The sequence below is a fragment of the Gigantopelta aegis genome, chromosome 3 (genome assembly GCF_016097555.1).
Source record: "Gigantopelta aegis isolate Gae_Host chromosome 3, Gae_host_genome, whole genome shotgun sequence".
In the NCBI taxonomy this organism is placed as follows: Eukaryota; Metazoa; Mollusca; class Gastropoda; order Neomphalida; family Peltospiridae; genus Gigantopelta; species Gigantopelta aegis.
The window spans coordinates 56,858,687-56,883,457 of record NC_054701.1 but is presented as its reverse complement, the minus strand read 5'-3'; the positions used below and the strand labels follow the sequence as shown (position 1 = coordinate 56,883,457).

The following is a 24,771-nucleotide window of genomic DNA, read 5'->3' as shown; positions in this document are numbered from 1 at the left end:
AGAAGACCTGTGTGTCATTCACCCAACAGCTGAGACCTATATTAGTATCTGTATTACCACGCTGTAAACCATGATTCCTGTTGGAAAGGAAAATACAACCTAAACGCCAACTTATTCACTTAACATAAACCAACATTTAGCTATTATCTTTTAGAATCTGTTTAAAATATTTCGTCAGCAGTAATTTATTATCAATTTCTTTAAATTAATCTTCCTACCATTTTACTTTTATTTCAGTGTAATTTACACAGAAAAGAAAAACATGTGTTTTTAAAGTTGTTTTTTTGTTTAACGACACCACTAGAGCACATTGATTTATTAATCGTCGGCTATTGGATGTCAAACATTTGGTAATTCAGACATATAATCTTACAGAGAAAACCCGCAACATTTTTCCATTAGGCATATTTTATATGCACCATTCCGCAGATGGGATGTCACATACCACGGCCTTTGGTATACCTGTCGTGGTGCACTGGCATGAGCGAGAAATAGCCCAATGGGCCCACTGACGGGGAGCGATCCCAGACTGACCGTGCATCAAGCGAGCGCTTTACCACTGGGTTACGTCCCGCCCTCAGTAAAGAAAACGTTGTTCACCAAAGCAACAATGCACTTTCACCTTAACTGGTACCCTACATACTGCCTTATTCTAAGTAATACAATGTAAGCGTATTGCAACCAGCCAATAGTCTATTGACGTTTCACAATGCAGGCTCGTTTAAATTAACCACAAATAAAAACATAAATTATATTTGTTTTATTTTTAAAACAATGAACTGGCAGATAGAAATAACAAATTTTGTTTTTTAAATAGAAAAAAATAATAAATGACAAATTAAATAAAAATATAAATAAATATAACAATTTTAAAAAGTCAAACAAATCTTAGTTCGTGATGGAAGGTGCTTTAAGCTTCTGTTATGCGCCTCCATAAGAACAGTTAGGCCCAGATTGGGAGACCTTACAAGGAGCAGCAGAAGTAGTAGTAGTAGTAGTAGTAGTAGCAGAAGTAGTAGTAGTAGTAGTAGTAGTAGTAGTAGTAGCTTAAGTAGTAGTAGTAGCATAAGTAGTAGTAGTAGTAGTAGTAGCAGTAGCAGTAGCAGCATAAGTAGTAGTGATAGCAGTGTAGCAGACGTAGTAGTGGTAGTAGAAGTAGTAGTAGTAGCAGCAGCAGAAGTAGTAGTAGTAGTAGTAGTAGCAGTAGTAGTAGTAGTAGTAGTAGTAGTAGTAGTAGTAGTAGTAGCAGTAGCAGCATAAGTAGTAGTGATAGCAGTGTAGCAGACGTAGTAGTGGTAGTAGAAGTAGTAGTAGTAGCAGCAGCAGAAGTAGTAGTAGTAGTAGTAGTAGCAGGAGTAGTAGTAGTAGTAGTAGTAGTAGTAGTAATAGTAGTAGTAGAAGCAACAAGAACAGTAGTAGTAGTAGTAGTAGTAGTAGTAGTAGTAGTAGTAGTAGTAATAATAGTAGCAGTAGTAGCATGAGTAGTTTTAGTAGTAGTAGTAGTAGCAGCAGTAGTAGTAGTTGTAGTAGTAATAATAATAATAGTAGTAGTAGTTTTTGTAGTAGTTGTTGTAGTGGTAGTAATAGTAGTATTAGTTGTTTTAGCAGCAACAGTAGCAGTAGTACTAGTAGTAACAACAGTGGCAATATTGGTACCAGTAACAGCAGCAGCAGCAGTAGTAGTGGTAATAGTATTAGTAACAACAATAGCAGCTGTGGTAATACTACTACTAGTAGTAGGAATAATAGCAGTAGTTGTCGTAGCAGCAATGATAAAAGTGACTGTAGTAGCAGCATCAGTAGCGACAGTAGTAGTAGTAGTTGTAGTAGTAGTAGTAGTAGTAGCAACAACAGTATCAGCAGCAGCAGCAGTAGTAGTAGTAGTAGTAGTAGTAGTAGTAGTAGTAGTAGCAGCAGCAGCAGCAGTAGTAGTAGTAGTAGTAGCAGCAGCAACAACAGCAGCAGTAGTAGTAGTAGTAGCAACAGCAGCAGCAGAAGCAGTAGTAGTAGTAGTAGCAGCAGCAGCAGCAGCAGCAGCAGCAGCAGCAGTAGTAGTAGTAGTAATAGCAGCAGCAATAGTAGTAGTAATAGTAGTAGTAGTAATAGCAGTAGCAGTAGTAGTAGTAGTAGTAGTAGTAGTAGTAGTAGAAGTAGTAGTAGCAGTAGTAGTAGTAGTACCGACACCATTACCACCACCGCCACCACAACAGCAACATAAACTACTGCTTCTGCTACAACCAGCGGTAATATAACACAATTAAATATCAAGATACGGCTATGTTTTTCACTACCTCTACTCCTTATTATTTTAACAGTTAAAGCTCGGAGAAACGGTGTTCACATCTACAGTTCAACAGAAGCCAGGAAAGCGAATACGAGCCATCTGTGTGGTGCGGCCACTATAAACAGTCCTGATGTAACAACAGTTACATGTGACAGTACAGCCAGATACATCACTCTCTACCAGAATACAAGTAGTAGTGGTAGTAGTTGTTGTTGCAATGTACTTTTGTGAAGTAGAAGTAGTAGCAGTAGCAAACAGTTTATTGATACATGTAGTAGAACAAAAGCAGTAACAGTAGCAGTAGTAGCAGCAGCAGCAGTAGCAGTAGTAGTAGTAGTAGTAGTAGTAATAGTAGTAGTAGCAGTAGTAGTAGTAGTAGTAACAGCAGCAGCAGCAGTAGTAGCAGTAGTAGTAGTAACAGTAGTAGTAGCAGTAGTAGTAGTAGTAGTAGTAGTAGTAGCAGTAGCAGTAGTAGCAGTAGTAGAAGTAGTAGTAGTACCCCCACCATTACCACCACCGCCACCACCACAACAACATAAACTACTGCTTCTGCTACAACCAGCGGTAATATAACATAATTAAATATCAATATACGCCTATGTTTTTCACTACCTCTACTCATTATTATTTTAACAGATAAAGTTCGGAGAAACGGTGTTCACATCTACAGCTCAACAGAAGCCAGGCAAACGAATACGAGCCATCTGTGTGGTGCGGCCACTATAGCCAGTCCTGATGTAACAACTGTTACATGTGACAGTACGGCCAGATACATCACTCTCTACCAGGATACAACAAACAGTCAATACAGCCCACCAGGAGAAGGCGCAATGGATTTTTGTGAAGTAGAAGTGTATGGTAAGTAAACAGTTTATTGATACATGTAAACAAAAACAAAACAAAACAAAACATTCCAGCTGCTCAGAGCTGACAGTGGAAGACCATATCTACTGTAGAATGATGACAATAGCGTAGATCATTAGGTTAAAGCCGCACACCCTATGCACGGTCGATCTGGGAGCGATCCCCGTAGGTGTACTCATAAGGCGGTGTCTCGTTCCAGCACGTTGTACCACGATGATATATCAAAGACCGCTGTCTATGGGATAAATACCATAAAAGATCCCTTGATACTAATGGAAATACTATTGCGGGTTTCCTCTCTGAGACCAACCGTTCGGTGGCGTCGTGGCAGGCCAAACGGCCTACGTCAGACTGGTAGGTCACTGAGTTCGGATCCCAGTCGAGTGCGTGTGATTTTTAATCCAGATACCGACTCCAAACCCTGTTGAGTGCTCCGCAAGGACAGCGGTACGTGAAACCACTTGCAACAGTGATCCATAACTGGTTCAACAAAGGCCATGGTTTGTGCTATCCTGCCTGTGGGAAGCGCAAATAAAAGATCCCTTGCTGCCAATCGGAAGAGTAGCCCATGTAATGGCGACAGCGGGTTTCCTCTCAAACTCTGTGTGGTCCTGAACCATATGTCTGACGCCATATAACCGTAAATAAAATGTGTTGAGTGCGATTAGATGCACCGTTTATTATTGTTGGTGGTGGTGGTGGGTGGTGGGTGGTAGTGGTTGTGGTAGTGGTAGTGGAGGTGGTAGTAGTTTTTTTGTGTTGTTTTTTTGTTGTTGTATTTTGGGGGGGTGGTAGTAGTAGTAGTAGTCGTCGTCGTCGTCAGGGGTGAAGAGACACTTCCCCTCCCCAGGACGAAAATGTAAGATTTTTTTCCCTACTCTATTTAAATAAAGGTAACAATATAGCTTGTGTCCCCCACCCCCACCCTCCAAGGTTGTATATCCTCTCCAGATATCGTAAGACTTAGCAAAATTATTGGTTTTAAGGATTTGTAACGTTTTGTATTGAGATACTTACTTGTTAATGAAAATGTTCACGAACTGTGAAGAAAAACCTCACAAATGAACAACAAGCAAACGACAACAAATCGGATGTTGATTGCGCGAACCGTGCACGAGAAAAGAAACCGAACCAAAATGATAACGGTCACGTGGTATACCAACATATGTGACATTGAAATGGGAATATCCCCTCTAAAAATAGATTAGACCTTGTCTGCTCAACGGTTTTTTCTCAGAGGCGCGTAGCTTTTTAAGAAATACGAAAAATGCATGTTGTGGTATTACAAACACCAGGATTAACAGGATTACCAAAAAACACTTCAGGTGAATGGAAATGTATATTCTAAATAATAAACGGTAAGTAAAGTGCAATTTTATTTGTGAAAAATGGGTTTAATAGCGAAAAACAACGGCGTAATGGTTAACAACTAGGGCGTGTCCCTTTAATGTCTGTGCACGCTTGTATACTTGCACGTGGTCGACATACACACTATTGAAACACTGACATTCATTTCCTTAAGCTGTATCGTAACCGAATGCGGGCGACAAGAGCGACGCGAGCAGTTTTGTAAGAAACCATTGATTTGAAATTGCTGCATCCTAACCGCACGCGTACTGCGCGACAGATTTATTTTGTTGAGTGTGCGACACCATACCAATAGGAATCGTTTGTATTTTTCTCCGGCGACAACAAGCGACACAAATATATGAACCAGTCAGACAGTTTTACTTGGTAGCTTCAACTGTTTCGAACAATTTTAAAACGAAGTCTTGTTATGGTCGCGTCTGGTTCGCATCGCACATCGGTTAGGACACAATTTACAGTTATTGTGATGTTTATTCACACTTTGTCATGAATGAAGATATGAAAAATCGTGCAGTTTACCCTTAGTAGTGTTTGTGAATTGCGATGTTCACATTTGATAGTAATGATTGTGTACACAAGTGTCCGTATCTCGCCAAATATTTATATTTTCGAAATACATTCATATCAACTTGTCTTTTGTGTTTTCGAAAAACTGATCAGTGTAATTCCGAGCCTGGGGCTCGACTCGGTAAGACGCTTTTGTTTCGGTTGTGCATACAGCACGTGCTTTTGTGTGCTCCACTTGGGGATCTCTTATTTTGTTTTGTTTTTGTCAGCGAAATGGATATTTTTACTGGGAAGTATGCGGCCATTGGAACTGATTGAACGGTAGAATGCTTCTCGTTTCGACAGCCTGCACCACCAGGTTGGATTCCTTTTTAGCGATATTCGTTGCCTCCAGATCATTTCTCCGGCTGACTTATGTCGAGTGTTTTTTTCCGTGACTCGTATGACGGCCATTTTGCAGAACGCCACGTCTCTACATGTCCAAACCTGTCCTAGCAGCACTGGAAGATTGACCGTCCCACTCTAAGAAGAAATAGGAAGTGGGATCGGCCCCTACTACTCTTTTCTAGAGTTTACTTTGTTTTGTATTGATACCATCTCATATCCTTCGGAGTCGGGCCCGTCCGCACCAGTATACCAACCCATAAGGACTGGACTGTACCCTAGTCTGATTCTCTCTCGTTCAGACGGTTTCGGCTTCTTAAGATCTGTATTTAAGCACAGCACTACACCTTCAACGTCTAATGCCTGTCAATCTAGGGGTTTTCTTTACGGGATGCAACCCATCTCGTCCCTACAAGCTGCGCATCCTAGCGGCCTTATCGAGGCCACTCACGTGGACAAATAGATGGACTTTAAACTTTTAGACCTTTGTTCAATTTTTTTTTGTCGAAATTACTTTCTTTTTTAACATTATTAAATAGTCTGATCCTCTCTTCTTTCTCTTATTTATTTTTGGACTGTCTTTTTAAAATGCTCCAAATTATATATATATTCGGCCGAGCAGTCAATTATTTTTTTTTTTGTCTTGTAACGTTTTATTTTATTATATTTTAAATTCCATTAATGTTTTTACTAATTGCTATTTTCAAATTTATGCCCATTTTCAAGTCTACCCCCCCCCCCCCCCCCCCCCCCCCCCCCCACTGCTTCTGTCCCTGACCCAGTCTCTGGCGAAGTCAGAGATTATGCCCGGGAGAGACGTGCTTGAAACTTAAGTGGATATAGGCCTAGGCACGTTAATATTATATCCAATCCAATCCATTGTAATTTCATTTAATCTTAGGTTTATATCTACATATGTAATCGATGTTATGAATAGAGCAACTTCGATTCTATTGTGTCCTTTTGTTTCACCTTTCCTGCTGGATAAGTGACTATTTTTAGAATTAGAACACATATTTCCTTCCCATTCAAAATACGTTGCCATGATTATAGTATGAATATTGAACGCATTTTGATAAACAAACAAATTTCAATGTTGTTGTACCATAACTGCAGTATATCGCGTTGGACAAGTTAATATATGTGTGATGTATACACTTAACACATGAAATTATTAGCAATTAGCATTTCAAAATTAGTATTTGATAGTGGTGTCGATTTTGAAGCAAGCAATGCTTGAAACACAGATACATATATTTATCTTATCTTATAATCTGTTCATTAATATACCATCGTTCCCTCCTTCATGTATATATACCTTTGTTTATTCATTTGTTTAGTCGTGCGTTCGTTGATGCATTTTATTAATATACAATCTATTTTCAGTATGTGATGCTGGCACCTTTGGCGATGACTGCAGTAAGTTCTGTCACTGTCTGAATGAACCGTGTAATCATGCAACAGGAAATTGTACTGGAGGCTGTAAACAAAACTGGATCGGACAAACTTGCAGTGGTATGATATGTCATAACATAGCATAGCATAGCATAGCATAGCATAGCATAGCATAGCATAGCATAGAATAGCATATCATCGCATAGCTATCACACCAACCATATCAAATACATGGTTAGGGAAGTTAGGAATAGAAGGGCAAGGAGGAAGACTGACAGATATATATATATATATATATATATATATATATATAGAGAGAGAGAGAGAGAGAGAGAGAGAGAGAGAGAGAGAGAGAGAGAGAGAGAGAGAGAGAGAGAGAGAGAGAGAGAGGGGGTGGGGGGAGAGAGAGACGGACGCACAGACATAGGCGGAGAGAGAGATATACATACACATAGAGTGCACGTATAAATATAAACAAACACACAGTGCATTATGTTGTTTGTAGGATGTCTGAACATATAATGGTGAAGATGAAGATGATGATGATGATGATGATGATGATATTACTACAAATAATAATAATGTATTTCTCACCAGGAGCCTGCCCATCAGGAAGAGAGAGAGGGAGGGAGGAGAGAGAAATATATAACGTCACATATGATCCCTTCGTATTAGTTGTTGAATTAGCGACATTAAAGTGGCATACCCTAGTTGTAAAACACTACCGCATATGTTTCAATATTAGATCTGTTTTTATAATTGAAATCAGATATTATGTTGTTAGATTATCAATTTCCGTTCATCGGAGTGTTTCTGGTCATCCAGGTGTTTGTTGTACTGCGTAATGCATTTCAATACTTCTAAAAGTGCACATACCTCTGAGAAGTAACTCTTTTTCACTTTATTGTAACTTTATACAGATGTGTTACAGGTTAGAAGATTAACCAAACTTAGAGTCGTCTGTGAATCGAAAACGACTATTCATTAACATTGATGCAGGTGAGGTGGCCAACAAATATATACTAGACTATAGTTCTAACAGTAATTATTGAATCAGTTCATCAATTGTTACATCTGTATTTTAAAAATGTAATTCTAATCATAGAGTCCAAAAATATGCTAGTGATAAACTGCATCTAGCTGCAGAAACTGGAGGCAGTTGCCCCAACCACCGAAAATTACGAAATATGTCGGTTTTAGCAATTTAAGTGACCTTTTGTCTAACCTGGCAAAGTCTCTGAATTACTGATCATTGGTTCTTTTTATTACCCCCAACCCTCCAGTTATTTTAGACTAGGTATGGTCCAGTACTGACTACATACTCTAAGTTTAATACATAAAATGATTTATCAATTCTTACCCTCATGTTTTTAAATAATAATTCCTGGCACTGTGTTCGTTGTTGTTGTTTTTTTTTTTTTTTTTGTTTTTTTTTTAAACCTCCAGCAGGCATAGACACAATGCCACTTATCTGAGGCATGTTACGGATAGCGATCGATCGCTAGCTAGACAGGTGTTTGTGCCTCATGCCTTAAGTGAATGTGATATGATAGAAGACGATTGTACCAGTCAAAATGTTGGTGAGAACTTGTTCTCCTGGAACACGTCATACATCCTCAAGTCATTATAGTAGATTGCAGTATTTTAGTATAATCTGATTAATCAATTAATACATTTATATTTTTAGAGTGTGATTCTGATCATTATGGCCCTCTGTGTGGAAAGCCTTGTTCCAGCAGACACTGCAATGTATCACGTGGTCAGTCATCATGTGATAAACAGACTGGACGATGTGATAACGGATGTACACCAGGATGGATGGAACCAGACTGTTTAAAGGGTACCTACTGTATTAAAAGCTGCAAGGAATAATTTCTTGATTTTTATTATAAGTTAAATAGATCATTAAACATAGTGACTTTATTATTGTTTTTAAAAACAACTAATATTATTATTTTTTAAATGACAGCCTGGAAGGATCGAGATTGTATTGCCAATTTGTTTAGATAATAGAGATTCAGTGTAATTTTGTGTCAGATGGCCTTTTGTCGTTAACAGTTATTTCGAATGTGGGTACCACCGGTGCGGCAGGCAATGGCAAACTTCCACGAACACCTAATATCATCAATACTTTTACAGTGATCCATGAGAGCCTGTCTACTTAACTGTAGATGAGCTCTGACTTTTATAGATTTAGATATGTTTATATTGACAGTCCTAAGTAGGAATGATTATCTTCCTAGGACGTGGCAGTCATCCTAATTGCGAAATATCCGAAATATTCATGGAAATATATTCATACACTCATTTTGCGGAAACATCTTATTGATGCCTTGTGTATAGATACGGTTTTCAAATTTGTTAATGATTTCATTACCAACTTCAGATTTACAGCTTGTTTAGGACTATAAGATTAAACATAGTTCACCCTCAAATGGAAGTTTTTAGTTTTTTTCTTTTTTTTTCTTTTTTTTAGGAAATTGACAATAATATGCCTCATCTCACTCATCAATAATATACAAAGCGATGCAAAATTTTAAAAGTGAGTAATAAAAACCACAACCACAACAGCAATAATAATAATGATGATGATAATAATAATAATAAAAATAATAATAACTTTATTTAATAAGGGTGACAGGTTTAGCACAAAGCAAACTTCCACCGGGCCCTCAGCAATACATTGAAACATTGTTAAAACAGTAAAATCAATATATACATGTACATATATAGTTGTTGCTATACTACTGCATTAACTGCATGCAAACGAATTGACTGGAGATATACATAAACAATACCTAGACAATTTTACTACTACTACTACTAATAATAATAATTAATTTCAAATATCTTATTTGACAGACACCTGTTAGCTTATATTAATATTAGACGCAGTGAACATATAGAAATACCAAACAACAACGACAAGAAGAAATAATAATATAAAACCAACGAAAAAAAAACAACCCACATATATTTTGCCAAGGATACTTTCATAAGATATTGTTTCAGGTTAGATTTGAAGCTCACACCTGATGTTTTGTGTTTAATATCAAGTGGAATTGTATTCCATATCTGTACACCTGAGTAACTGAAGGACGGTTGATATAGTTCAGTGTGAGACCTTGGTAATTGAAGTTTGCAATTGTCAGTCGATTTTAGAGTATAAAACAGATTTCAAGTATTGGTGTTAGGAGAGATGTAATATAACATTACGAATCTACCTTTTAATATTGTATCTCTGCACAAGGCTGATTTCAAACTATGATAGGGTAGTCGCGAAGGTGTCCATGTGTATGTGTGTGTGTATGTGTATGTATGTTTGTGTATTTATATGTGCATGTGTTTGTGTATACATGTGATTATGTGTATATATGTGTATGTCTGTATATGTCAATGTCTGTATGTGTATGTGGGTATATGTCGAGGTGTGTATGTGTGTATATATGTGTGTGTGTGTGTGTGTGTGTGTGTGTATGGTGGAGTGTATGTGTGTTTTTGTATGCTTGTACATATATATGCATATATGCATGCCAGTGCAGGCACCAAAATCCTTTCTACCACTTGTGTAAACAAAGAGACGTCGCAATTTGCAAACGGGTGTGCATATAATAATATTTCAACTTCAAACAAGGAATAGTATTTTGCAGAAATATTGATTATTTTAAGAGTGAAGTACCTTCATGTTGTGATTTGTTGAATGGAATAAAGCTGGATACGTTACTAGATTGATGCTACGTAAATGTATTACATTTTACATAGTATACTCTATTTATTAGCAGAAGTGTATGTTATCATTTTAGAATGTCCAGCATATACTTATGGTTTGAAATGTGCAAACAGCTGCAATCAGCGAAAGTGTCTAGGAAACACGTCATGTGATCACGTGACCGGGAAGTGTGATCATGGCTGTGTTCGAGGATATCAGGATGAAGATTGTAGAACGAGTATGTATTCACGATATTACACAAGCGACACGTATTGATTGTACAGCAAGTTTGTATTCAATGTATTACACAACTTCACGCTTCCACCTATTAGGAGCCTTCTAGATTTTTGCAACCTTTGAACTATTATCTGCATTCATAGTATTTTCAAAAATACACTCATTGGGCGTTAACAGGTTTTCGATGTCTTAAATACACCTTATCATGTACATGGCCTCTCAAACAACAGTGTTGCCAAAGCAGTGTTAACTATACCTCAGTTTTTGCATTTGAGATCTACAGTCCGTACTGTGAACTACCTGTGTAGAATGAGAAACACTACTACTACGGAATCTACATTGACAAAAATGTGTGTATTTGTCTCAGACAGGCAGGCTGTGACTGATTCAAATGCTAGTAATCCAGCGGCCAGTGACACGTTATAATGAAATAAAATACGCAATTGCAAGTTTCCGAAACAGCAATATCTCAGTTTGTCCTTTTCGCGAAAGAAAAAACACCTTATTTGTATAAAACATATACTAGTACAAAATCTCTTGAGCCAAGTTATTCAACACACAAATCCTATTCAGAACTAGTTTGTTTAGTCATTTTATTGGTCAGTGCAGTACGAATGAATGCAACTCCTAACAAATTTATATATAAACGTTGTTTATATGTATGAATTTGTGTATTCATGTGCCTGCGAAATGTATGATATATAGTTTTCGTTTTCTCTATATTTTAGAGATAAAGCCAATAGTTATTCCCAATACCTTTGTTGTTAATTTATAATTAGGTGAAATATAATTCCTTTATGATAATGCTAATCTGACTTTGACCGTAAGGTTGTATTGTATGAAGTAGTTTTATCAAGTGGGACTTCTTTAAAAAAAAATTCCAATCAACGTAAACTAACCTAACGTAAAATCTGGCCATTTTATATCCACATCCCACATCTAGTCATGACATAACTGACCAGCATTACTGGGTTTAGTGCTTGTATTTTTAATTTGTTTCTTTGATGCTGGTAGACATGCAATAATAAGCAGAACTAATCTGTGATTGAAAAAGGAGGTCATATTAATTAACAAACTTATACCAATCGCTTCTATTTATTATATTGTAAATGAAATTATATGCTAGCGATGGCTATCACTAAAATATTAGGTTAAGGCCTAATATCAACCAGTAAATTGTACCGTTTTGATGAATAAAATTGCATGTTATAGATATTGTATTGTCTTTATGAACAAAGTATTTGTTTGTTTGGACTAACATTTGTAGAAGTCCAAATCGTATTTTATATATCCATCAATTTCATACATATGAAAAAATACGAAGTATATACGAAATAAATAAAAAAATTACTGTTACAAACATTAGTTCACGACCGCCAAATGCAATGGATATACACACACTGATATTCGAAACTAGAAAATATATTTAGTGAGTTCAATTACCCAAAAAGGCTGTGTTAGAAACATCTTACAATGACTCAGGAGGACAGTCCATATAATATTTTGACATTAAATACAATGTTTACAGTTTAACTTTTCATGAATTAATCGACCATTTGACACGTGCTTACATTATCTGAAGGTTCAAGCACGTCTGTCTTGGACACGTAAAATAGGGTTGTTATGTTAATAAAGATTTATTATATTCGCACTCTGTATATTTTTAAGTCGTATTTTAAGAATATGATTTTACCTTATAACTCATGAAAATTATTATCATATAAATACCTGCTGATCTTTATTGTTTTTAGTGTGTCCATCTGGAAAATATGGGTTCAACTGTAACATGTCTTGCGAGAAGAGAAACTGTGCTGACAACTCGCCGTGTGACAAGCTTAATGGGATATGTGTCAATGGTTGCTTGAAAGGCTGGGATTTACCAGACTGCGTCACTGGTATGTGCAGTGTAGTCACATATAAAACACGATAACTGATTTGAAATACTAAATATGATCAATGCACAAGTCCAATAAAATAATCACAACTTTCAGCAGACGCACCATTTATTAAGAAACACATATGCTCACAATTGATGGTATTTCGCGTCACTATTAACCATTGCCTTATCAATATTAAAATTGTTTTTATCACCTTTGTTCTGTAAATATTGATTCACATGTAATCCACCTAGCTACGAAAAATAATGGTTAAAATTGGTTCGAGGGTCTTCTAGTCGTGTTCTATATACATGTAGGAACAGTTGCTATGTGCTTAGAGTACAATTGTTATTATTATTATTTTTTTTAAGTGATGCATCTAACATGCATATCTTTGTTACATCTGAAGAAATAATCCATTATTTTCAATGTATGGTGGTTCGCTCCAGGGCCGTAGCTAGGATGTTTTGTGTTCGGGGGGGGGGGGGGGGGGGGGGGGGGGGGGGGGCAACAGTAGTTAATAGTCTAAACTCCTTAAACAGGTAAGAAGATAATTTTCTCTAAGTTTTTTAAGCAACTGCCCCCACCTCACCCCACCCCACCTAGGCTACGGCCCTACACTCAGAGCATTTACCTTAAACGTTCCCAATATTTAACTATGTGTTATAATATCTGTTGTTATCTATGTACCTAAATGTATTGTGATTCTTTTAGGACCCTATACACTGTTACTTGGTAACAAAAAAAGAGAAGCCGTACTCCTATTGAAAAGACAAACTCTCATACTTAACGTCAGATATTAACTAGATGGTAGAGTGCTCCAGCGGTGGGTGACAGATCATAGAATCAATCGCCCTAGATGGATACATCAACTAGTTTCCCACGACTGGTCCATCAAAGGCTGTAGTTTATGAGTAACACATTTAAAGTACATGTTCTTTGTCCATGCCTCTAGTCTCTTTCTCTGTTTTGATATGTCATTTTTCTACCTCCTCTGCTCTTTGTATGTCATTATGACTCTCTCTGTCCCACTCTCTCTCTTTCTACTCTCTCTCTCTCTCTCTCTCTCTCTCTCTCTCTCTCTCTCTCTCTCTCTCTCTCTCTCTCTCTCTCTCTCTCTCTCTCTCTCTCTCTCTCTCTTTCTGACTTATGGTATAGAAATAGTAGTTATACAATTATAATTATACATTGTAACATTACAAAGTATAAAATTCAGTCATTTATTGTACACCAAAATAACATCGCACACATGTGTATGCACATATGTTTTAAACATAAAACACAAACAGAGCAAGATCCAAATATTGTTTAGAAATTAAGCTATCACTGTTTCTATACCTGCAGAATGCCACAACAATACTTTTGGACCTAGCTGCCTGTTTAAATGTAGTGAACGATTCTGCAAGGGAGACAACTCAAAATGTGATATTGAAGATGGTGTTTGTCAAGATGGTTGTCAGACTGGCTGGAAGAATGCAAATTGCACTGAAAGTAAGTGAAATCACAGTAGTTGGCCGAAAAACCGTGTGATATATTATCTTCGAAGAGGCCTTTTTGGGTGGCATATGTTGGTAATAATGGGTAAAACTATAATAAAATCAAAAGATCTACAAATTCAATTTTCAATAGCATTTGTTAGACTGCATCTCAAGAAATGTGTCTACGAAGTCAATTTTTCATATCTCAAAGAAATGTGTCTTTCAGATTCTACAATTATTTCCCCTTCAGTATATTAATCTTAAATTAGTACCAATGTAAGTATAATCGTTTTGTTTTGTTTTGTTTTTGTCAAAATAAACAACCATATTTATGCAGTATTCTAACTGAAATCATCATCATTAGTTATGCACCTATTCTGATAGGCGTAGCAAGATGCAGTGATTGGGGAGGGGCAGCTATAGTCCTATATTACTTCGATTTTCAACTGGAATGGGACACTGCTGGCCTTCAAAGTTGGGTCGGTGCACCCCTCCACCTTCCGGCGCCTACGTTTTTCACTGAGGTCAAAAGCAAAGCAGAATCCCGGGGAATATAAACGTTAATCAAATGTGACAGACGCATGTGTGGATTTATATTTTATACATTATTTTCCCCACAGAATGTGACAGTGGTTCGTATGGTCCAGACTGTGCATTTGACTGTAACAAGAGACACTGTCAGACTAAATCAGCCAGCTGTAATCATGTTAACGGATCATGCGGAGGGGAATGTGAGAATAACTATAACGGCATCGACTGCACAGGTATTAAACATCTTTTTGACTGTATCATATCTGTTTTAATCCCATGCAAGTGGATATATTGTATCTATGACGGGTAGATGTTAGCGTACTCATTGTTTTTCCAAACACTTAACAGTCACAATTAATGCAGAATCTATCCCCTCATTGTGGACTGTATTTAATAATATGTGCACTTCATTTAGGAAACTGTACTGATAACCGAGCTAAAACTATTTGTCCAAGATAAATTGAACTGAACAATATCAAATTAATAACTGATCTTGTCTTCCCTTATTATATATCCGTGAGCACATTCAGACGTACCTATGTTTACGAAAAGTGCATAAATAATTTGGCACCTATTGTGGCGCCAACTTTAAAGTGGCAATGCTCCTATGCACGGAGTTGGAACACTAAGTATATCATAGTCAAGATCAGCTTGCCTCTGTAGGCGAAACACCTAACTGAATCACGGCTACATATCCTCGAGACTATATCATATCTTCCCTTTGGGATCGTTCTTGTACAAATATACAATTTCGAATGCGCTAATGGCTGATTTGTTATTGCCACATATGTTACGGCTTCTGTCACACACGTTTAAAAAATGTATATTGTTTTAGTATATTACTGGTTAGTACATTAACACATATGTTAACACATAAATATATTTAAATAGCCTGGGCTATATGGCGAATGAACTAATATTTACAGGGTGTGATGGGAAATATGGCCCGGAATGCAGTTTGTCATGTAGTGACAGACACTGCAAAAATGATAATGCACCATGTGATCACGTGACTGGTTCATGTGATGGACCATGTGATGCTGGATATCAAGGGGATGCTTGCGCTGGCAGTAAGTACGCAATCATGTTCAGATCATGTCAAATATATGTTGTGCAAGAGTCATTATATTTATATGAGTTTCAGAATGATAGTAGTAATAATACAATTATAAATACTCTCTCTTTCTTTCTCTCTCTCTCTATATCCAACTATAGACAAAGCACATGCCAGTGCTTCACAGTATTAGTCACAGCCTTATTAAAACTGTCCTTTGATTCTGTTTTCAATTTGGTAATTTATCACACACACACACACACACACACACACACACACACACACACACACACACACCCTCCATATGTCATTGGAGGTCTTATAAATACATGTTATTTTATTATAGTGTGTGCTGCACAAAATATGTACAATTTATTTTAGAATGTGCTGTTAGTACATACGGTGATAACTGTACCATGTCATGTGCTACTAGAAAGTGTGAAACATCTGATAGCTGTCCTCATGAAGACGGAATGTGTGTAGGTGGATGTATCTCTGGTTATCAGGGAGTGGACTGTTTGAAAGGTGAGACTATATTTAGTAATCGCATTTATGTTGCGTAACATACATGGGTATGCTGCAGGTCATATATTAACGGAGGTCCAAATGAGTTGCAGAAATGGGGTCCATGAATAAAGGTAAATATAAATCTTCTGGAAGTTTAAGCTGATTTAATTTGCTTGAGTGTTGATATATTTTATGCATAAAAATGCTGAAATAAAGATGCTGAATGGAAATGACTGATACCATTAGTTTACGACGGGTATGCGAACAACTACATGTATGCTACACCTTTTTTAAAGATACGTATAAAAGCTGTCAGTCGCTTGTGGATGGCCATGTACGTTATGGCAGGGAATTACGTATTTCATACCCATTCACGTTTATTCTGGACTAACAGTTCAGGTAACTGAGATGTATGTCTAGGTCGCCAACTTGACCTTTAAATGTTACATCATCATCATCATTATCGCCATTGTTATGAAGATCATCATCGTCATTACGTGTGGATTAAGCTTGATAAGAAATTTAACAAATTTAACCAGGTTATTTACGTAGCTGCGATATATGTAGCACCGCAGAATTCTTCTTATTATAAATTGTATAATTGTGATTTGTTTATAGAATTACAGGCCCTGATTGAGCACTACTCAAGTTTAGGGGATGTTTTAGTAATTGGGGATTTTAATAGCAGAATTGCAGATAGGGAGGATTTTATTAGATCTGATGAGTTACACGAAAGCCTACTTAATCATGTTAGTAATGCAATTTAGTATATTAGTGACGAGCAAGTGGATCGAAGGGTTAATCCAGATAAGGGCCAGAATAATTATGTTTCCAAACTCGTAAATTTATGTAAGGCTACCGGTTTACGTATTGTTAATGGTAGGCATTCTGGGGGTCTAGCAAATGATTTTACATTTCACAGCCAACAGGGTCTAAGTGTTTATTAACAACAACTAAAACGTTTACCTTGCTACAAGAATTTGTTGTATGTGACTTTAACCAATATTCTGACCATGCTTCATTGCATATCTCGTTTTCATTTAACAATGTATTAGATCCACTTACACAGTTAGTTACAACTGTGGATCGGGAGGGGGATAAATATGGAAAATATAGGTGGAACAATGATCATAAAGAACAATGCAAGGAAGCTATTAGGGTGAACATGGATCGTTTACAAAGAGGTATCATAAATGTCGATGTTGATTCACATTTAGGAATAGATAATATGGTTAACAATTTTACGAGTGCTTTACATGATATTACAGACCACTTCTTTAAATGTGATACTGTCTATAATGGGGCCAAGTCAGGTTTCAGTAATAACACCAGTAGCAGGATAAACAATAGATGTGACAAACCATGGTTCAATACAGAGTGTAGACAGTTTTACAAGACCTACCTGGGGACATTACGAACTTTCAACTCTGACAAATCACCTGAAAATAATAATTAATTACATGTCTGTAAAAGTAAATGTACAAAATTAGAAAGACAACTCAAACGAAAATATCATCAGTGGCATGGAAATCATCTTGAATACTTAAGAAAGTATAACCCTAAAGAATTTTATCATAAATTTTCAAAACGAAAACATGTTAAATCGAATGGAGCCTTGAGCGAATTTTATAATCATTTTAAAGAAGTGGTCCAAACTGACAATAACATTAGTGAGACAGTAGATGATAATGAGGATTTTACAAAATATGATTGTTTGTACGAACAGTTAGATTGTGACATTACTGACTCTGAATTAGTAGTAGCAATATCACATTTGAAGCGAAATAAGAGTCCAGGACTGGATGGCATTTTAAATGAATTTCTTATTGAATACAAAGAATTTCTTTGTCAAAGATATGTTTAGCATTATTTTAAATGCAGGCATTTTCCTGCTGCTTGGAGTGATGCATTTATTGTGCCCGTTTTTAAAAAGGGTAATATCGCCGATCCCAATAATTACAGGGGTATCAGTTTACTTAGTTGCTCTCGGTAAATTATTTACTTCTATACTTAATAAAAGACTGTTAGACTGGTCGGGGGAATTTGACAAAATCAGTGACGCCCAGTTTGGATTTCGTAGAGGTATGGGAACAACAGATGCAATTTTTAGTTTATCTTCCATTATCACAAAAACCCTTGCGGATAGAGCTAGACTTTATTGCTGTTTTATTGATTATAAAAAAGCATTTGATTCTGTAAATAGAACAAATCTATGGTTTAAGCTGTCCAGAATCGGAATTATTAAAAATATGTATAGATCTGTCAAATCCTATGTTAGTATAGGGGGAGTTAATTCTCATTTCTTTAATAATGATATCAGTCTAATGCAGGGTGAAATTTTGTCACCGATTTTGTATTCTTTTTATGTAAATAATATAGAAAATGCATTCCTTGATAACATGTGTCCGGATTATGAGCTAAAGGAACTAAGTCTATTTTTATTACTATACGCTGATTTTTTTCAAAAACGGCTGAAGGTCTTCAGAAAATGTTAAACACTTTATATTACTATAATATAAAATGGGGTTTGTGTCTTAATATTGAAAAAACTAAAATAGTGGTTTTCAGAAAGGGTGGGTGCCGATATGATTATGACAAATGGTATTATAATGACTTGTTACTCGAGGCCGTAGACCAGTTTAGGTTTTAATTATAATGGTAAATTTACGCATGCGATCAATTTATTGACATATCAGGGACGAAAAGCCATATACGCATTGAAGAGAAATACAAGTAAGCTAATGTTAAACCATAGGTCTTCTTTGTCTTTATTTGATACATACATAGCAAGTATTTTGAATTATTGTGCCGAGATTTCGGGTGTTTACAAGGCAAACTCAATAGAGAATTTACACATAAAATTTTGTAAGAATATTCTAAATGTTAAAAGTTCCACTACTACTATTATGTTATATTTTGAATTAGGTAGATATCCCCTTTTGTATACTCGTAAGTACCGAATGATAAAATATTGGTTTAAATTAATGAACACAAATAATTGTATCTTGTACTCTGCATATGTGGAACTTAGATCAAAATGTGATACAGGTAATAACTGGGAAAGACAAATAAGGCAAATAATGTGTTCATTACGTTTATATGAACTGTGGTGTAACCAAGAAGCATTAAACTATACTTTTCATTTGTCATTAATAAAACAGAGAATTATGGACCAGTGTAAGCAAGATCTTAATGGGCTCCTGGACACGTCTATCAAATGTTCATATTTGTATAAATATTTAGTAAAAGAGCTTATTTTACAAAATTACCTGATGAAACCTATTCTAAGTCTATATAAAAAATGTGTTACACAGATAAGATTATCATCACATAGCTTAGCTATTGAAGTTGGACGCTATCATAACATAAGTAGATCTAAACGATTGTGTGTCTTGTGTAAAATAGGTGAAATTGAGGACGAGTTTCATGCGATATTATGTTGTCCCTTTTTCAGTGATTATAGAATTTTATATATCAAGAAATATTATAGAATCCATCCATCTATGTTTAAATTGATAGAATTACTATCAACTAACAATGTAAATGATTTATGTAAATTAGGGAAATATCTGTTCAAAATGTTTCAAAGACGAGAATCGATAGTTAAATAGTCTATATACAGAGTTCTATACAAAAGCATTTATATTCTCCGTGTCCTTTTCATGCCAACACCTTCCATTGTGTCATTGTTGTATATGCATTTGTATGTACAACTGATGAACTGTAAATGTTCAAGGTTAATAAATGAATTTAAATATTTTTTGAATATTACCAACATTATTGTTGCCATAGTGGATTTAGCATTACCAGTTTCAAGTTACCAGTTACATAACAATCCAGCATTCACTTACTAATAAACTGCTGATTACAAATAATAGCGTTAATTTAGCAGCTGAACAGATCTCTGCTAATAATAATGTTGGGTGATTCAAAATAAAAATTAAAAATAACAAGAACAATAACAAAACCCAAAACACCCCATCCATAAAAAACCCCCCCCCCCCCTAAAAAAACCCCCCCAAAACCCACCTTCACCCAAACAAAAGCAAACCAAAGAAAGAAAGAAATATATTGTTTTATATTGAAGCTGCAAATTTCACTTTGATGCACGATTTACTGTTAAAATGAAGGATATACAAAACATAATGTCATAATATGTTATATCACCGAGAACCTATGTAACTAGTATACGTACTTAACGATGGTCGATTTGCCAGCACTTTTCTTCTCCAACAGCATTATGTTTTGTTTTTAGGATATAACACACTAGTCTTCATTATTTCTTTGAGTGTTATTTTTGCCCCAAACATTCGAGATTTCCTTTTTATGTCCTCTGACTGCAACCCTATGGACTATTACCGGCCTCGTTGGCGTCGTGGTTAATCTATCGGACATAAGGCTGGTAGGTACAGGGTTCGCAGCCCAATACCGGCTCCCACCCAGAGCGAGTTTTAATGACTCAATGGGTAGGTGTAAGGCCACTACACCCTCCTCTCTCACTAACAACTAACACTTAACAACTAACCCACTGTCCTAGACAGATAGCCAAGATAGTTGGGGTGTGTGCTTAGGACAGCGTGCTTGAATTTTAATTGGATATAAGCACAAAAATAAGTTGAAATGAAAATGAAATATGAACTATTTAATATATCGACAGCGATCGTGCGGACAAATTCCCCAGTAGAAGAGCTTAAGCATGTTGGGGGCAAAATACCACCTACAGATAATAATAAGCGTATTTCAATAATACGTCTTGTTTGGTATTCAAAAATGACAGATTGAAGATTCCAAAATAACAATCATCTTCTCTATTCTTTTTATGTCAAAAGGAAACCAATGAACTACCAGACCATTATTAACCGGGTTAATACACTAAATTATCACATGGGTTTATCACATGGATATCATGGTTAAGTTATATAATAATATATGTATTTTTGTTATAAGTTTTAACGTTATTCGCTATATAGGTGTATGCCAATTCATTGGTTTTCTGTTGACACAAACGGATTTTACCTTTATTATGTGACGGTAAGAATACTGGCAGAATTGTATCAACTTGCTTTAAACGGTAACTGTATAACTGATTAATGCAAACAGTGGTTGCATGATACAATTGGATAACCTGGGGATATATTTGTTTTACAGCCCAAGCTGTCACTTCTAACACTGATTCCACCACCATTGCCGTTTCCGTTGTGGCGGGAGTGCTTTTTGTATTGTTGGTCATAGTGACGAGTGTTTTATTCTGGCAAGTAGATAATAATTTTAGCTTTATGGTTATGTTTGTTTTAATGTTTGTGAGGAATTGTCTTTATATGTTTTTGGTTTTGTTTTAATATTTTACTATTCATTGTACAATGAGCACAAAATTATTATTTTAAATATTTATACAGTTGCATAATCATTAAAACGCACACACACGCACGCACACACACACATACGCACGCGCGCGCGCACACACACACACACACACACACACACACACGAACACACACAAAAGTGATATGCCTAACAAATATTATTTCCCAATAATTTCTTTTGCTACAATTAATAAATTAATTAATTTATATTAATGCAAAATACAGTAAGTGCGACCATGCATGATGTCAGAGTTTGGATTTGAACTGCATGTCCATATTGGTAAAGAACTGGCAGCTATTTTAATGGATGGGGGATGAATACTTTCAAAGTAGGCCTACTTTATATTTTTTGGCAAGGATTTTGAAGACAGAAATGTTTATGCAGAGTGTATTACACATTACAATATTGTTGATAGTTTAATTATGGAAATAGTATAGGTGCCATCAATTAATGTGCCGTTATTTATAAATATACATATGTACAAATGTATACTCAAATATGACTCTGCAATGCTAAGAATGATGCAGCGTGATTACACGTTAATTTGTGGTTTAGCAATTAAATCTTAAGATATTATAACACACACACACACACACACACACACACACACACACACACACACACACACACACACACACACACACACACACATATATATATATATATATATATATATATATATATATATATATATATATATATATATATTTGTAGGCACCTCAAATGTCATAGAGTGAAGTCGGACTCGTATCAGCAAGAGATGAGAAAAACAAACACGAACCCACCCAGCCAACCTACAGACCCCAGTGCTGTAGAATATGAAATCGTCGATAGACAAGATGGAGGCCACAACAGTTCCAGGGCTTTCTGTTCTCAACAAGTCGACACATCTCGTTCAGCTAATTATGGCAATTCATCGACGTCACGTGATCAAATTGATGCCCAGCCGAGACATTCTGAGAGTGAGGGTGGCTATGTTAATGCAGGACAAACGAATGAATACGAAAAGCTTGATTTATCCAACTCACCGCAGAATGACTATGATAGGATAACTGGTGTCTAGACAACTGGGAATGAAACCCCTGTTCATAAGCTAGAGATTACCGAGTAATACTACAACATTTATTACATTAGCAGAAGGGGATGTAGGATATTTTTTTTTAGGTAGGAGGTGCAATGTGAAGAACGGGCACCTTCGGTATTGCAAATTACACTGACATGCATTTTATAGGTGATTTTCGTGATATTTTAAAATTTTGTGGAGAGGTGTGCACCCCCAGCAACCACCACCTAGATCCACGCCTGATTAAATGGCTATTCTTAGTGAGCATATAACACAAACTGCTAGAAAATCGAATTTCCCTGAGGAAGACAGCGTGAAGTCTTCCGAAAGGATGAATAGATATTTGTAAAGGAATTAATGGGCATGTTATGTAACTTTTTTTCTAATTTGAGATATTCGACCAGTATAATACAGTATTCATATTCAACGGGGACAAAGTGACTGGAATCCCGTCTTACAAACATTAAACCTTGATCTGTCTTGGTACAACAAGAAAATCTGGGACGAACGAACACCATTTCATTTGTAGGTCACTTTATATTCCACTGAACTACAGTTACTATGAGTGTGTTTTTGATACCTGTATATGTTACAGTCAATGTCTAAAATCAGTCAATTTATAAAATGCCTGAAATGTCCAGTCGTTTACAAATTGCCTGGACAATGAGCCCCTTTATTTGACAGGCTAACTGAAATGAGTAAGATGAAAGAAACATGCAAATAATGTATATTTTTATTATTTATTTAGACAGAATGAAAGGCAATAAAGACAAAATATCTTCTTAATGCATCTATATCTACTACTAAACAGACTTGCAGAAAAAAGAAAAAGAAAAAAACGTTTGATGAAAGGTGATCAGAAAAGTGAATCTTTTGATTCAAACACGATTATCTAGTAACTAGAATAAAATAACAATTTGTAGACCACCAAACTTACATAATTATTTAAACAAATTAATGGAAATAAAAAGGTTTCTTAACAAAATTCGATAAATTGTATTTGCCAAATCTATATTTTGTACACCCTTCTATTAAAATGCGATTCTAATCTAAAGTGTGTTGGTATTTGCCGGTGCGGGGAGGGAGAGCGGGGACGTTTCCCGGTGGTAAAACGATTGCCTGATGCGCGTACGAAACAGGATCGATTATCGAGAAATTATGAACATGTTTCCGTGTTGTAATTGAGTTGTGTATGATCAAATCTACTTTTTGTACCATTTTATCTGCATAGTTTAATGGCAATTAAGAGGACGGAGCAAAGTCCAGTGATAACACGCTTGGCTGATGCGCACACGATCTATGAAAAATATGAACTATGTTCCCGTGCTGTAATTGAGTTAGATAGATATTATCGAAGAGACATTCACATCTTTGACTGAACTGAACTGACTTCATCGTTCACTTAGGTCGTAGTCGCAGGCATTTGAGGATATTTGCATACCCTGATCAATATAATTATTATAAGTCAGTAGGTGTACACTAATCTGTATAAGTACAAACAAAAATAAAATAAAATAAATTTATATATGGGTTTGCATCGTCTTCTACTCGTAGTGACTTTACCACAAAATCACTAACCACTGATGGGCGTATTGTCCCAAATCAAATCCCATAGACGATAATTGTAACATGTGGCTAAAACTGCTACATGCAGTGTATAAATCATCTTATGCACCATGTATATAAATACTATCACCCATCACTATTAAAGCCGCACACCCTAGTTCCATCCAGCGAAAATAAATTATAATTTGGTTAATCTACAAACCTGTAACACACTTAGATCACGTTTTTATCAAATGGAGTGAAAAAGCAGGTTTTATATCGATAAATACCATGGGAATCCCCATGTCCCAATTGCTTGAAATAATTTTGAAAGTTAGTATTCTGATGTCACCGGTAGATGTCGCTCGAAGCACAACAATGCCTACGTCACGACAAATTTCACAGACTTGGGGTGCGTTCGTTTCACCTCTCCTGGACATGTTCCAACTGTTCTGTCCTGGTTGTATCCCCTCTCCAGATATCGTAAGACTTAGCAAAAGTATTGGTTTTAAGGGTTTGTAACGTTTTTGTATTGAGACACTTACTTGTCTGAACTTTATTGTTACTGAAAATGTTCACGAACTGTGAAAAAAAACTCACAAAT

General features: G+C 36.1%; 1 protein-coding gene across 1 annotated transcript in view; it reads left to right on the top strand.

Moving 5' to 3' along the window:
* Positions 1-22,737, top strand: part of LOC121368736 (protein draper-like) — a 43,066-nt gene extending 20,329 nt beyond the window's left edge. Inside the window, exons 4-15 of the mRNA XM_041493485.1 lie at positions 2,316-2,438; positions 2,921-3,142; positions 6,794-6,922; positions 8,490-8,642; positions 10,606-10,749; positions 12,500-12,643; positions 13,970-14,116; positions 14,724-14,867; positions 15,561-15,704; positions 16,070-16,213; positions 21,344-21,446; positions 22,274-22,737. Coding sequence (XP_041349419.1) covers positions 2,316-2,438; positions 2,921-3,142; positions 6,794-6,922; positions 8,490-8,642; positions 10,606-10,749; positions 12,500-12,643; positions 13,970-14,116; positions 14,724-14,867; positions 15,561-15,704; positions 16,070-16,213; positions 21,344-21,446; positions 22,274-22,622 — 1,946 coding nt within the window. The 3' untranslated portion in view covers positions 22,623-22,737. The remainder of the gene's footprint in view (positions 1-2,315; positions 2,439-2,920; positions 3,143-6,793; positions 6,923-8,489; positions 8,643-10,605; positions 10,750-12,499; positions 12,644-13,969; positions 14,117-14,723; positions 14,868-15,560; positions 15,705-16,069; positions 16,214-21,343; positions 21,447-22,273) is intronic.
* Positions 22,738-24,771: the final 2,034 nt, after the last annotated feature.